The sequence below is a fragment of the Nicotiana sylvestris genome, chromosome 9 (assembly GCF_000393655.2).
Source record: "Nicotiana sylvestris chromosome 9, ASM39365v2, whole genome shotgun sequence".
Lineage (NCBI taxonomy): Eukaryota > Viridiplantae > Streptophyta > Magnoliopsida > Solanales > Solanaceae > Nicotiana > Nicotiana sylvestris.
This window is the reverse complement of record NC_091065.1, coordinates 17,937,338-17,953,358: the sequence shown is the minus strand read 5'-3', so window position 1 is coordinate 17,953,358 and position 16,021 is coordinate 17,937,338. Positions and strand designations below refer to the sequence as shown.

Here is a 16,021-nt window from a genome sequence, read left to right as displayed (position 1 = left end):
GTTAGTAGGGAGCACTGACGAGGAGGAGAAGAGAGAGAACAGTCAAAGGTATAAGGTAGCTAGGAAGGAGGCGAAGATGGCAGTGACGGAGGCTAAGACGATAGCTTTTGCTCGTCTGTATGAGGAACTAAGGAACAAAGGTGGGGAGAAGAAGATATTCTGACTCGCTAAGGCGAGAGAGAGGAAGACTCGGGATCTGGACCAAGTGAGGTGCATAAAAGATGATGACGACAAAGTTTTGATGGGAGATGACCAGATTAAGAGGAGGTGGCAGACCTACTTTCATAAACTTCTAAGTGAAGAAGGGGATCAGGATATTATACTTGGGGAATCGAGGAATGCCGACAGTCACCATGAATTAAGTAATTGTAGGGACATTGAGATCGATGAAGTCATGGAGGCAATGCGTAAGATGAGAAGGGGCAGAGCTACCGGGCCAGACGAAATTCCGGTTGAACTGTGGAGGTGTGTGGGTAGAGCAGGCTTGGAATGGCTTACTGCATTGTTTAGTGTTATATTCAAGACTAATAGGATGCCTGAAGAGTGGAGGTGGAGTACAATGGTCCCGTTGTATAAGAACAAAGGTGATGTCCAGAGCTGTAACAACTATAGGGGCATCAAATTACTAAGTCATACCATGAAAGTTTGGGAGAGAGTGGTAGAAATGAGAGTGCGAAGGACGGTGTCTATTTCAGACAACCAGTTCGGGTTCATGCCGGGACGATCTACCACAGAAGCTATCCACCTTATTAGGAGGATGGTGGAACAGTACAGAGATAAGAAGAAGGATCTCCACATGGTGTTTATTGATCTGGAGAAAGCGTACGATAAGGTTCCTAGGAAGGTCTTATGGAGCTGCTTAGAGGATAAAGGGGTCCCGAGTAACTATATTAGGGTGATTAAAGACATGTATGATGGAGCTAAGACTCGGGTTAGGACAGTAGGAGGCGACTCTGAACACTTTCCAGTTATTACGGGGTTGCACCAAGGGTCTGCGCTCAGCCCATTCCTATTTGCCCTGGTGATGGATGCACTGACTCATCATATTCAAGGGGAGGTGCCATGGTGCATGCTATTTGCTGATGACATTATTCTAATTGACGAGACACGAGGCGGCGTCAACGAGAGGCTAGAGATTTGGAGACATGCTCTTGAGTCTAAAGGTTTCAAGTTGAGCAGGACGAAGACGGAATACCTCGAGTGCAAATTTGGAGTTGAGCCGACGGAAGCGGGAGTTGAAGTGAGGCTTGACTCTCAAGTCATTCCCAAGAGGGGTAGTTTCAAGTACCTTGGATCGGTTATTCAGGGGATCGGGGAGATTGACGAGGATGTCACACACCGTATAGGGGTGGGGTGGATGAAGTGGAGGTTAGCGTCGGGAGTCTTGTGTGACAAGAAAGTGCCACCGTTACTAAAAGGTAAGTTTTATAGAGCAGTGGTTAGGCCTGCCATGTTGTATGGAACTGAATGTTGGCCGGTAAAGAACTCACACATCCAGAAGATGAAAGTAGCAGAGATGAGGATGTTGAGGTGGATGTGCGGGCATACAAGGATGGATAAGATTAGGAATGAAGATATTCGAGAGAAGGTGGACGTGACCCCCATGGAGGACAAGATGCGGGAAGTGAGACTCAGATGGTTCGGGCACATTCAGAGGAGGAGCACTGATGCACCGGTGAGGAGGTGTGAGCGACTGGCTGTAGTGGGCATGCGGAGAGGTAGAGGGCGACCTAAGAAGTATTGGGGAGAGGTGATCAGACAGGACATGACGCGACTTAGGATTACTGAGGACATGGCCCTTGACAGGGAATTATGGAGGTCGAGCATTAAGGTTGTAGGTTAGGGGAAAGTTGTGAATATTTCTACATCACAATAGAGTGAAACTAGCTAGTTAGGAGTTATACTAAGAATGTCATTGGTCGTCTTTTGATGCAGGGCTTTACCTGATAGTTTTACTATACCAGCCATCTATTTCGTATTTCGTATTTCGTATTTTGTATTTCATATCCCTTATATTGCTGTTATTTACTATGCATTTTTATGGTACTAATATATCGGCTCCTATTACCTTTTTGAGCTGAGGGTCTCCTGGAAACAGTCTCTCTACCCTTCGAGGTAGGGGTAAGGTCTGCGTACATATTACCCTCCCCAGACCCCACTTGTGAGATAATACTGGGTCGTTATTGTTGTTGTTGTAGGGAGCGTTATATGTATGGCAATAAGTATTTCCAAAATTTGTTCAATTGATGACTTAATTTCCAAAATCTGTGGAAATTCATGCACTCTCCTAAGTCATCCCATATGGAGGCTGCACTTAGGGGTGGTGAAGTATTTGAAGCAAGCTCTTGGACTTGGTGTTTTACTGTCTTCCACAGATTTCACTCAGCTACCGGTTTATTATGATGTTGACCGGGGTGCTGGTCCCAATACCCGAAGATCTGTCTCAGGTTACTTTAAGCTTGGAGTTTCTGTGGTTTCTTGGAAGTCTAAACAGTGCACTATATATATATATATATATATATATCCAAACTAGGAGTGAAGAACATCTTCATTAGTCTTAGATTGAGGGGGTGTGGAGTTAGTTTAGTTCACTACTGTGCCCTAGCAGTGTCAACTGTCCCCAGATATGTAACTATAAATTAACCCTATACAGTTAGTTATGTAGTTAGTAGTGCTGAGTATAGTTAGTCAAAGTCGGTTATTATTGTATATATAGTTAGTTAGTGAAAATATCATAGTGATTCAGTATGTATACACATTTGTATTCTTCTCTTTATACAGAAATACGATTTTCTCTCTTTATCTGGTTTCTGTTCTTCTGCTTTTCAATTAGTTAAACGTCCCCTAGCAATCAATGTGAAAACAAATAAAAACTTTAGCTTTCCTGTCAAATAAATGAATAAAGTATACTTAATTAAGTAACATTATTTTTGGGTGTTTAAGTACAATTATTGTCATAATGTTATCCTTAAAAAAAGAATCCAATTAGTATGTCCCATGAGAATCAAATGTCAAAAGCTTAATTACCTCGTACCTACACGAAATGTTCTCTGACTAGTGTAGGGGTAGGAAGCAAGTGAACTTGACATGTATGTCATTAAAAGAGCGATGTGGCAATCAAGATTAATGTATTTGGTACGTAGAAAGATCTTTTAGAAAATATTTTTTTATGAGAAAGTAATTTTTGATATTTGATTATCAAAAATATCTTTTAGTGAAAAAAATTTCCATCAAGAAAAAAATGACTTCTCACACTTATATAGACAAAGTAATTTTTCGTTGAATTGTCTTGACTTTTAACTTTAGTATTCAAAAGATACATCAAAAGATCTATTCGATTTGCTAATATATACTATTATTAATAGTTTTTTACAAAAAAAATTACTCACCATCCAAGCACTAAAAAATATATTTTACAAGAAATTTTTTCCCTTGAAAAGATTTTCCAAAAAAGATAAATTAAAAGGAAAATAACTTTCCTCATATCAAACACGCTCCAATGTGTAAAGATAATATCAGGAAAGCTTAGACAAATTGGTTTAACAAGTAGGTGATAGGTTTCTAAACCACAATGTAGTCGAAACAATTTTTTTTAAGTTGAAACAATATTTAAATTGGGCGTTCATCTTTAGACCTAAAATAATGAATTACGTAAAGTAATTAACACTATTAGAAAAGGGCCAATTTTCGACCGTCAAAACAGTTGCAATCGATCGAAAACCGGCCTTTTTCAATTGATTACCGACCGAAAAAGATCGGTCGGAAAATACATGGTCGCAAATAATTTGTGACAGAATCAGTCGAAAGTTTCCGACGGATTTGGTCGCATATTGAAAAATCAAGGACGCGTTTGAATTTAAGGGATTTGCAACTGAATTGGTCGGTAAATTTTCGACCGATTCGGTCACAAATTTAAATAATAAAATAAATAAACAATTAATATTTCTGACCGAATCGGTCAGAAATTTGAATAATAAAATTATTATTTAATTAAATTTTCGAACTGAAACAGTCGTACATATTGAAAATAGATTGATTAAGTTTTTTCATAAATTCATAGTTTGCGACGGAAACGGTTGCAAATCTGAGAAATTTCTGGTGACATTTGCGACTGATTTAGTTGCAAATCAGCCCCAAATCTGGAAAAAAAAAATTAGCAGAATTATGTTGTATTTTCAACTATACCACCTGCCAAATAAAATAACCAACCAAACACCTAATTTATCAACACCCTATTTATTATAACAAACCAAATCCAATATTTACTACAAACCAAACACTAATATTTATAACAATCCAACAACCAACTAATCAAACAATAATTATCATCAACCAATTATCAAAATACTAACTCAAATTCTTTATTTAAACATATCTCTATCTTCAAGTCTAAAATATAACATGCACATTCAAATAGTTACTCTTAGTAAGACTCAATCTCCTCCTCAAATTCACATCCCTCTATTGCAGGTTGACTTCCTTTCTTGCTTTTAATTTTTAACAATTTCTGGATCAAAGCCTAAGTTGCGTTCCATTCCTGCTACATTTTCTTCATATTTTGATGCATAGCTTCTATGCCTTCTTGGAAAACGGATGCACCATCCAATAATTATGATGGACGACTAGAGGATGGTTGTATTCTAACCCCTAGACTCGACCTTTATTTATTTTTACGAGAAACAAAGAAAAGAAAGTAAAAGGAGTAAGAAAACAAACACACAACTTTCAAACTAATAATAAAATAAATAATCTTACATAACATCTATACTTTTATTCATGCCATACGTCGTCTGTGTCCATATTACAGTCATATTCTTAGGAAGTCGGCTGAGTTCCTTCAGGCTGAGTTTGTCGCCATGCATCAAGATCATTATGATACTTTTTCTGAAATAAAAATGATACACATTATATAAATAAAATAATCCTAAAAAATAATATTGTGTTGGAGTTGGGATCATACAAATGTCTCTGAAGCACGCGGTTCAACCTATCTTTCTCTTATGCCGTCTTTCTTCTTCTTCTTGCGGGTGTCTGCAAAGACCTCAACATGAGTCACATCCTCCCATGTTTTTTTTCCTGAAACTTAAAAGGTAATATATAATAGCGGGATATTACCATCGGTTCGTGGTGCATCTAATACTGGACTTGATGCGGTATTGATGCAGGATGACAGGGTAATTGTATATGCATCGCAGCAGCTGAAGGTTCATTAGAAGAATTACCATGTTCATGACTTAGAGTTGGAAGCCATTATTCAAGCGCTGAAGATTTGGAGGCACTATTTTTACTGCATATCGTATGATATTTTCATGGATCATTGTAGCTTGCAGTATTTGTTCAAACAAAAGGATCTCAATGTGAGGCAGATGAGGTGGTTGGAGCTATTGAAAGACTATGATGTCACCATTTTATATCATCTTGGGAAGGCCAATGTAGTGGCCGATGCTTTGAGTAGAAAGGCAGTGAGTATGGGTAGCCTTGCGTACATTCTAGTCGGTGAGAAACAACTTGCATCAGATGTTTAGGCCTTGGCTAATCAGTTCGTGAGGTTGGATGTTTCAGAGCCCAGTCGTGTTCTAGCTTGTATAGTTGCTCAGTCTTCCTTGTTTGAGCGCATCAGGGAGCGACAATATGATGACCCTCATTTTCTTGTCCTTAGAGACACAGTGCGGCACGGAGGTGCCAAGCAGGATACTATTGGAGATGATGGAGTTTGGGGATGCAGGGTCGTGTTTATGTGTCCAATGTAGATGGACTTCGTGAGTTGATTCTTTAGGAGGCCCACAGTTCCTAATATTCTATTCATCCAGGTGCCGCCAAGATGTATCAGGACTTGCGACATCATTATTGGTGGGGGAGAATGAAGAAGGATATAGTTGCTTATGTAGCTCGATATCTAAATTGTCAGCAAGTAAAGTATGAGCATCAGAGACTTAGTGGTTTGCTTTAGAAGATAGAGATTCCTAAGTGGAAGTGGGAGTGTATCACTATGAATTTTGTTATTGGACTCCCACTGACTCAGAGAAAGTTCGACGCGATATGGGTCATTGTGGATAGGCTGACCAAGTCAGCGCATTTCATTCCTGTGGCAATTATCTATTCTTCAGAGCGGTTGGCTGAGATTTACATTTGTGAGATCGTTTGTCTTCACGGTGTGTCTGTGTCTATCATTTCTTATCGAGGTACGTGATTCACCTCGCACTTTCTGGAGGGCAATATAGCATGATTGGGCATGCAGGTTGAGTTGAGCACATCATTTCATCCTCAGACGGACGGACAGTCTGAGCGCACTATTCAGATATTGAAGGTTATACTCTGCGCTTGTGTTATAGACTTTGGAGGTTCTTGGGATCAATTCTTGCCACTTGCGGAGTTTGCCTACAACAACAGCTACCAATCGAACATTTGGATGGTTTCATATGAGGCATTATACGGGAGGCAGTGTCGTTCACCAGTTGGGTGGTTCGAACCGGGGGAGGCTCGGTTATTGGGTACAGATTTGGTACAAGATGCCTTAGATAAGGTCAAGATTATTCAGAATCGACTTCGCACAGCTCGGTCTAGAAATAAGAGTTATGCCGACCGTAGAGTTTGAGATGTTGCATTCATGGTCGGAGAGAGGGTATTACTCTGGGTTTCACCCATGAAGGGTGTGATGAGGTTCGGAAATAAGGGCAAGTTGAGCCCTAGGTATATCGGACCTTTTTAGATTCTTCACAAATTCGGTGAGGTGGCTTACAATCTCGCATTGCCACCTAGTTTATCAACAGTTCATTCAGTGTTCCATGTTTTCATGCTCCGGAAGTATCACGGTGATCGGTCTTATGTGTTAGATTTCAGCTCAGTCCACTAGGATAAGGATTTGACTTACTAGGAGGAGCCGGTGGCTATTCTAGCTCGGCAGGTTCGACAGTTGAGGTCTAAGAGTTATCCTTCAGTTCAAGTGTAGTGGAGAGGCCAGCCGGTCGAGGAAGCTACTTTGGAGTCCGAGTCGGACATGTGTAGCAGATATCCACACCTTTTCACTAGCCCAGGTACTTTTCTATGTCCGTTCGAGGACGAACGATTATTTTAAAGGTGGAGAATGTGATGACCCGATAGGTCATCTAGAGTTTTAGAATCTAATTCAGTGTTTCAAAGCCTCAAATATCTCATTTTAGCCTTTCTCGATTTGCGTGCACAGTTTGGGTGTTTTTCTAGAAAGCCTTTATGTTAAAAGCTGATAAACTATTAAATTATGCCTTAAAATCTATTTGAGTTGACTTCGGTCAATGTTTTAAGAAAACGGACCCGGATTCATGTTGTGATGATCCCGATGGGTCCGTATCGTAATTTGGGACTTGGGCATAAGCCTGGAATCAAATTCAAAAGTCCCTAACTCGAGTTATCTCATTTCATTGAAATTTGAAAGTTTAAAGGCTTAATGAATCTAAAGGTTTAGCCAATGTTTGACTTTATGGATATCAGGTCCGTATTTTAGTTCCAGAACTCGGTATAGGTCAGTTACTATATTTATGACTTGTCTATCAAATTTGGTGAGAAACAGAGTTGGTTTGACGTGATTCGGACGTCCGGTTGTTAAAATAGAAATTCATAAGTTTTCTTGAAAATTTCATTTTGATTTGGTGTCTGATTCATAGTTCTAGGTGTTATTTTGGCGATTTGAACGCGCGAGAAACTTCGTATGATATTTTTGGACTTGTGTGCATGTTTGGTTTGGAGCCCCGAGGGCTCGGGTGAGTTTCGGATAGGATTCAGAGTATTTTTGAACTTTAATGGACTGTTGGTGCATCAAGTCTGCAGACTTCGCAATTGCAAGGTCTGGCTCGCAAATGTGAGCCTCGCATTTGCAAAGAAAATTTTGCATTTGCGAGCAGTGGGCTGGGGGTGGACTTTCGCATTTGCGAGATTTGGGGTCGCAAATTGCGATCCCCTCAGGTTCGCATTTGCGAACATTTTGTTCGCATTTGCGAAGCCAGCAGGAATGTTTATTCTTCGCATTTGCGAAGATTTATCCGCATTTGTAATTGCGACACCTGCACCTGATCAAAATATGCATTTGATGGGATTTTTGTTCATTCTTCAAAATTCAAAACTAGAAAACCCAAGAGGCGATTTTCCTAAGAGCCTTTCTTCCCCAATCCATTGGTAAGTGATTCTAACCTATTTTCTTTCAATCTTTCATTATATTTCATACGATTTCAACCTAAAATCTAGTATTTTCATGGTGGAAATTGGGGTTTGGGTAGAATTAGGAATTTCTGTAAAATTGGGATTTAGACCTCAAATTGAGGTCCGAATTTCAGGTTTGGACCAAGCGGGCCCGGGAGTTGACTTTTGTTGACTTTTTCAATAATGACCTAAATTGAATCTTTTGCATTCGTGGGTAATTCATAAGGCTTATTTTGAATCGTTTGGTTGGTAATTTACTAGATATTGTTGGATTGTAGGCTTGTTTGAAAGACAAAACTGTGGTTGAGCTTTGAGTTGATCTTTGGAGCGAGGTAAGTGTTGACTTGAACCTTGACTTGAGGGAATTAGGAACCCTCGGACTATGTGTTATGTGAATTTCACGTGTTGTGGCGTATATGCGAGGTGACGAGTGCTTATACGCCGCCAAATTACTTGTTTTTCTTGATTTTTCCGCTTTTTCTTAATTATCTCCTTCCCTGTCTTAAATGTTATATGCTCCAAATGCCTTCCATGCCTATTTACTGCTTGTTAATCAGTATTTTCTTCTGTTAATAATGTTAGATCCTTTCATATTTTCATGATTCGCTACTACTTGCCTTAACTGACTTACTTGCACCTTCTAATTGTCATTTACTGGACTTGACTTGTTGTGTAGTATTACCTATGTGAATTTCCATGTTGTACAAGGTTTCCTTTTTGGTTCAGCTTGGTATTTATTGATCGTAAAGGTTTTTGTGATTTGAATTATTGACTTGATTGTGCACACTAAGTATTTGCTACTGATATGGTAAGATCGGGTTGCACGCCACAACAGGTGAAGTAAGGGTAGATTTATATGGTGGAATAAGGATGAATTTATACTGATACAGTGAGATCAGGTCGCATGCCGCAACATGTAGAATAAGGGTGGATTGATACGGTGAAATAAGGGTGAATTATGATACATATATTATTATATGGTGGGATTGGATTGCGCGCCGCAACATATATGTATTATCAATTATTGTTGATGTTGTTACGGTGAAATAAGGGAGGATTTCGTGTTGTACGGTGGGATCGGGTTGCGCACTGCAACAACCTATATGTTTCTATTTCCTTGAGTTGTGTTGGTTTTCAGTATTTTCACTTGAAACTCTAAGGATTGGTAATTCTGATCGTCACTAGCTTATTTCTTTAGGTTGTAGCTATTATCTTCTGTTGATTGTCTTATTTTGTTCCGTATTTCCTTTTTTGTCTTTATTATATATTGCGTACATGTTGTAGCGTAGGTGACTTGCCTTAGCCTCGTCACTACTTCGTCGAGGTTAGGATCGGCACTTACAGAGTACATGGCGTCGGTTGTACTCATACTACACTCTGCACTTCTTGTTCAAATTTTGGAGTCGGTCCCAACGGCGGTTATTAACGTGCTCGGATTGGACAGCTTGTGGAGACTTGAGGTACAACTGCTCAATGCCCGCAGCTCCTGGAATCCCCTTCCCTTTTTATTTGGTTGTGTACTTTCTTTTCAGACATCCTTATGTTATTTCAAACTCTTATTTGTACTATTCTAGTAGCTCGTGCACTTGTGACACCGGGTCCAGGGTTATATTAGACGTTTGACTGTTTTAGCTTCCGCATTATTACTTTGGATTATTGCAGTTATTTCAGTTCTTTCTCATTAATTAATTTAAACTGTTTAAAATGGACAAATTATTCTAATGTTGGCTTGCCTAGTAAGTAAAATGTTAGGCGTCATTACGGTCCCGACGTTGGGAGTTCCAGGTCGTGACAACGAATGAGGATAAATAACCTGCAAAAAGAATTTAATTTATTCTTACCTTAAATTGTTGCCACATATTCATTCTGATCTGGTACGGTATATCTTTCCAAGAATTTCACGGCTCGTGAAAAAATGGCTTCATAAATTCCACCATCATATGTGTGGCATGATATGATGACAAAAATCTGCATTAAATTTAACATATAAAACAAACATTTATTAAATTCATTATATGCAAAATTTTATTGAAAGATTTTAAAAGGAAATTAAAGGAAGACCCACTCGTCTCCATGGGAAATGATAATCAGTCGAGGGAGAGAATCATACCGTACAATATCTCCAGTGCATCGTCTCACGGTAGCCGCAATTGTAGAAGCACCGGTAGATAGAAATGCAGCTGCGTGAGAGCCTCCAATATCTAGACTAGAGATACCTGAAGTGGATGAAGATGGAGATGATAATTGAGTGGATGATGTATGTGGCATGATAATAGACTAGATTCATGTAATTTGGCGACTGTTTATGCCCCAGCTTGACTATGTTTCACTGTTCTAGGATAGTTAAATGACGATAAATTGGCTCTAATTTTGAGTTTCATGTTTTGCAAGAGGGAGTTGCACTTATGCGAACTTAGGACAGTGGTTGGAGCTGAATTAAAGAAAGAGAAGACCCTCAGAGCTGAGTACGTTGAAAGAAGAGAGAAAAGAAGAGCTGAAATGATGACCCAGCTTAGCGTGGCCATTAGCGCGGCTACTAGCGCGATCGCGCTAGCCCAGGAATTCGAGGCAGAATACTATGCAATATGGCGGTCATTAGCTCGCCACTAGCGCGACCACGTTAGTCCAGTTCGGAACATATAATTCAGGGGTAAACTTGGAAGTTCGAGGGTAATTTCACTTAATCTACAAGAGGTTCAGCTCGCCCAAAGGGACATTATCAAGGTTTTTACAGCTTAGTTGAAGGCAAGGAGAGGCAAAAGGCAAGGAGGATAATTCAACATCGAGTTCTTCCTTTCTTCCTTTTGTATTTTACCATTTATGATGAAATTTGCTATTGTTATGATGAACAAGATTATAAGTAGCTAATTCCTTAGTCTAGGGTTTTAATTGAACCTATTGATGGATAAACTTCATATTATGTTAATATAGTTTGCCTGGTTTAATCTCTATTTATTCAACTACGTTCTTGTTGTAGTCAATTGATAGGATCCTCAATTAGCTGTGCCTATTTAGTATGTATTACTCGGGAGAGAGTGCATATTTAGGTAATTGTTGAACAACACTACTCCCAAAGTATATGAGGGATCAATAACCGAGGGTTTAAAGGCGAGATTAGGGATAACGAAGCCTTGGGTGCGATCTAAAGTGAGCTGTAATAAAAGCCAACTAGCGTAACTCAGGAGAGTGCGTCTAGTAAATTGTTGTGATTACTCGGGAGAGATTTACGGTAGTAAGAGTGCTCATGATCGATAGAGACGATTAGGCAAATCTATGCGAAATATAACAGGAAGGTATTCCATCAATAGGGAAAATTATAATCTTAGATCCTTCTCTTATTTGCTTCCAACTCAATCATAGTTAGCAGTTAGTTTACTTGCTTTTATTCAGTTATAGTTAGTTAATACATCACCAATTGTTATTCAAAATATCTGGAATGTTTATTACAAAGAGTTTAGTGAGTCAAAGTAATTGGTAGGTTAATTCTCTGAGAATTCGACTATGGTCTAAATACTCGGATTATATTTGCAGCGACCACTTTATCCTTTTTATAAGGCATAGTTAGGCGTGATCAAATTTTGGCGCCATTGCCAGGGAATTAACGGTGTTATCAATTACAGTTGAATGGAATACAAAAATTCTTAGTGTAGTCAGTTTTCTTTATTTTCAATCTATACATTGAAATTTTAACGTTTGTTGACTTGGTTGTACAGGTGCATGCCTAGAAACTCATCGAGAACTGCTGAAGTATTTGAAGCATTATCAGATCCTGAGAAAGTTTTCAAGACCTTGAATCGGGCCAACCGGAAAAACAAACAACAATAATCAACTGAACAACTCGAACCAGACATGAGGGATAATGTGTTAGACCCAGTTGTGCCATTGCCGCTAGTGGAACCTCTTGTGCCAGAGGCTGCTCTATATGACTAGGCACAACCCACAACAGAGAATTTGGCCACAACGATTTTGGTCCCGCAGATACAGGACGAGTCATTTCAAATCACGAATAACATGCTGCACTTGTTGCAAAACAAGGGACTATTTTTGGGGTGATACATTGAAGATCCTCAACAGTACTTGAAAAGTTTCCTGTCAATCTGCAAAACTCAAAGGCAGCCCAACATAACTCAGGAAGCAATAAAGTTGTTGTTGTTTCCATTCTCAGTGACAGGAGCTGTCCAGACTTGGCTAAACTCGCTCCCCATTAATTCCATCATGACTTGGGAGGAGTTAGTCAAGCAATTTGTGAATAAGTTTCATCCACCCAACAAGACTGCTCAGTAAATTGATGAATTTTGAGCTTCAAACAGAAATCAATGGAGACATTGCAAGAAACGTGGGAACGATTCAAAGGGATGTTGGTTATATGTCCACACCATGGTATTCCAGATCAGATGTTAGGGCAGCATTTTTACATGGGTTTGACAGATAGCATGAAAGATAATGTTGATGCTTCAACTGGTGGAGCATTCTTGAGCAAAACATGGAGAGAAAGCCAGAGCCTGCTTGACAAGATGGCACAGAATTTGGGGTGGACAACCAGGAATGCACCTATTACTCCAGTAGTTCACTCAATGCCCTTAGGTCCATCTAACACTCTTGCTAAAAATATGGCCACACTAATGACACAGATGAGTATACTCACCAAAAAAGTGGAAGAGTCAGGGCAGAAGCAGCAGGTACACATTGTAGATACTACCAACGGGGGCTTATTCACATCTTGCATTAGTCAGCCAATTGGTAACCAATGGAATGTAGAAAGTGGTCATCATCATTACCCTGAGGACATGAATTATGTGTCTAACCATGGGGGCCAGAGACCGAGTTGTCAGAATTAGGGCCAACAGAATAAGCCATACAGGCCAGTCCAGCCACAACTCAACAATGGAAATATGAGAAGTATGTGACCTCATAATAATATGGGGCCTTACCAAAGGCCACAGGGATATAACAATCAAAATCAGCAGTAGGGTTATCATCCTTCTCAGCAACAACATGGTGGAAGATAGGAAGATGGGTTTTCCAGACTCGAGGCAATGATGCAGTAGGTTATTGGGTCAAATGCAAAAATGAGTGAAAGGGTAGATGCACATGAGTCAGCTATAAAGAATATTGAAGTGCAGATGGGCCAGATTTTGATGTCTTTGAATAATCATCCTCATGGGACATTATCTGTAGATACTCAGATAAATCCAAAAGATCAAGGCCCGAAGCAGCTAATGGCAGTGAGTCTACGTAATGGTAGAGACTTAGACTTGGAGCAAGAGAGGGCTTGAGAAAGCAGACAGGCTAAGATACTTGTACTAGTGCCCATTGAGCTAGATGATTCAACAAAACTGATAGAGGTGACAGTACAACCTGCCCAGGAAGAACCCAACACATAGATTGAGGCTGAGAAAGAAGCTGAGGCAGCCCATGAACCGATAGTTGAGGTGGTGTCTGACAAAGAAAATACCAAATCATTGGGAAGAAGAGAACTCCAGCACCATTCCCAGAGAGGCTGGCCAAGTACCAGAAAGAGGAACAATACAAGAAATTCTTGGAGATGCTGAAACAAATCCAGGTAAATATTCCATTGATTGATGCTTTGAAGGAGATGCCTGGTTATGCAAAAATGATGAAGGACTTGATTTCCCGAAAATTCGATTTCCAAGACTTGGCCACAGTGACTCTTACTCAGACCTGCAGTGTTGTGGTGACTAGACCAGTTGCTGAGAAGTTGTCTAACCCAAGGAGTTTCACAATTCCCTGCACCATTAGTAACTTTTCTTTTGCCAAGGCACTTTGTGATTTGGGGGATATCATAAATCTTATGCCCCTGGCGATCTATAAAAGGTTTGGGATTGGAAGAGCTAGACCCACTTCTATGTTATTGCAGCTAGCTGACAGAACCGTGAAAGGACCCTCTGGTATCTTGGACGATGTGTTGATTCAGGTAGGGAAGTTTATGTTCCCTGCAGATTTTGTGATTCTAGATTGTAAGATGGATGAAGAAATTTCCATAATTTTGGGAAGACCGTTCTTAGCCACAAGGAGAGCTCTCATTGATTGTGAAACTGGGGAGCTCAAGATGAGGTTGAAGGATGAGGAGATAACGTTCAATGTGCAGAAATCTATGAGGCGACCAAGTGAATTCGCTAATTGTTCTCTTATTGATGTCGTGGATGTAATCATAGAAGCAGATGATGAGACTTTGACTATTGAGGACCCTCTTGCTGCATGTATGGTAAACTTAGATGAGGTGAATGGGGAAGAATTGGCAGAATGGGTGTTGGCTTTAGAGGGCAGAGGGTTTTGGCATAGAACACTTGAATTCGAGCCCCTACACTTAGAAAATAGAGAAATTCCTCCAGCCAAGCCATCCATAGAAGAACCACCAAAGGTGGAGTTGAAGCCACTGCCCGCCCATCTCAAGCATGAGTTTCTAGGACCTAACTATACATTACATGTTATTATCTCATCTAGTTTGTTAGATGTGCAGGCACAACAACTTTTGCAGGTACTCAAGGAGTGCAAGACTGCCATTGGGTGGACCATGGTAGACATTAAAGGGATTAACTCGGCATATTGTTTGCATAAAATTCTACTAGAAGAGGGGCACAAACCTTCCAGGGAACACCAAAGAAGGATGAACCCCAACATGAAGGAAGTGGTGAAGAAAGAGGTGATTAAGTGGTTGGATGCGGGAATTATTTTCCCCATCTCTAACAGCAACTGGGTTAGCCCGGTGCAATGTGTTCCTAAGAAGGTTGGTATAACGGTGGTCAAAAATGATAACAATGAGCTGATCTCTACAAGAACCGTCACAGGCTGAAGAATCTGCATGGACTACAGGAAATTGAATTTGGCCACCCGGATAGACCACTTCCTACTTCCGTTCATTGATCAGATGCTTGACAGACTGGCAGAGAGGTCCTGCTTCTGTTTTCTGGATGGGTACTCAAGGTACAATCAAATCTCCATTGCACCAGAGGACAGAGAGAAGACCTCCTTCACATGCCCATATGTCATTTATGCTTTTCGGAGGATGCCATTTGGCCTATGCAATGCACCCGCCACATTTCAAAGGTGCATGATGGCCATATTCACTGATATGGTCAAAGACATAATGGAGGTATTCATGGATGATTTCTCAGTGGTGGGAAACTCATTCGACGAGTGCCTTATAAATCTGACCCGAGTGTTGAAAAGATGTATTGAGACTAACCTGGTACTTAATTGGGAGAAGTGCCATTTCATGGTACAAAAGGGCATAGTCTTGGGACACCGGGTATCAAGTAAGGGCATCAAGGTGGATCGCGCTAAAGTTGACGTGATAGCAAAGCTGCCACCACCCACTTCAGTATAGGCAATCAGGAGCTTACTCGGGCATGCCGGTTTCTACCGGAGATTCATAAGAGACTTCTCAAAAATTGCCGACCCTCTCTGTAAGTTGTTAGAAAAAGATCACCCTTTCTTGTTTTCTGATGATTGCAGGGTAGCATTCGAGAAGTTGAAAAAGAGTCTAGTCACAACACTCATCATTGTTGCCCCCGATTGGGAGCAACCATTCGAACTCATGGGTGACGCCAGTGACTATGCAGTGGGGACAGTGCTGGGACGACGGAAAGGTAAGCTAATGTACCCAATCTGTTATGCCAGTAGAATGTTGAGTGAAGCCCAACTGAACTACATTTTGACTGAAAAGGAGATGTTGGTTGTGGTGTTTGCATTCGACAAGTTCAGATCATACCTGATTGGCTCTAAGGTAATTGTATATACTGATCATGCAGCTCCCAGGTACTTGATTGAGAAGAAAGAGTCCAAACCATGCTTGATTCATTGGGTGTTGTTACTGCAAGAGTTCGAC

General features: G+C 40.3%; 1 protein-coding gene across 1 annotated transcript; it reads left to right on the top strand.

Annotated features, from left to right (window-relative positions):
• The first annotated feature begins 13,768 nt into the window (after positions 1-13,768).
• Positions 13,769-14,986, top strand: LOC138877285 (uncharacterized). Its single transcript, XM_070156881.1, has one exon. The coding sequence runs from the start codon at positions 13,769-13,771 to the stop codon at positions 14,984-14,986; it is 1,218 nt and encodes a 405-aa protein (XP_070012982.1).
• Positions 14,987-16,021: the final 1,035 nt, after the last annotated feature.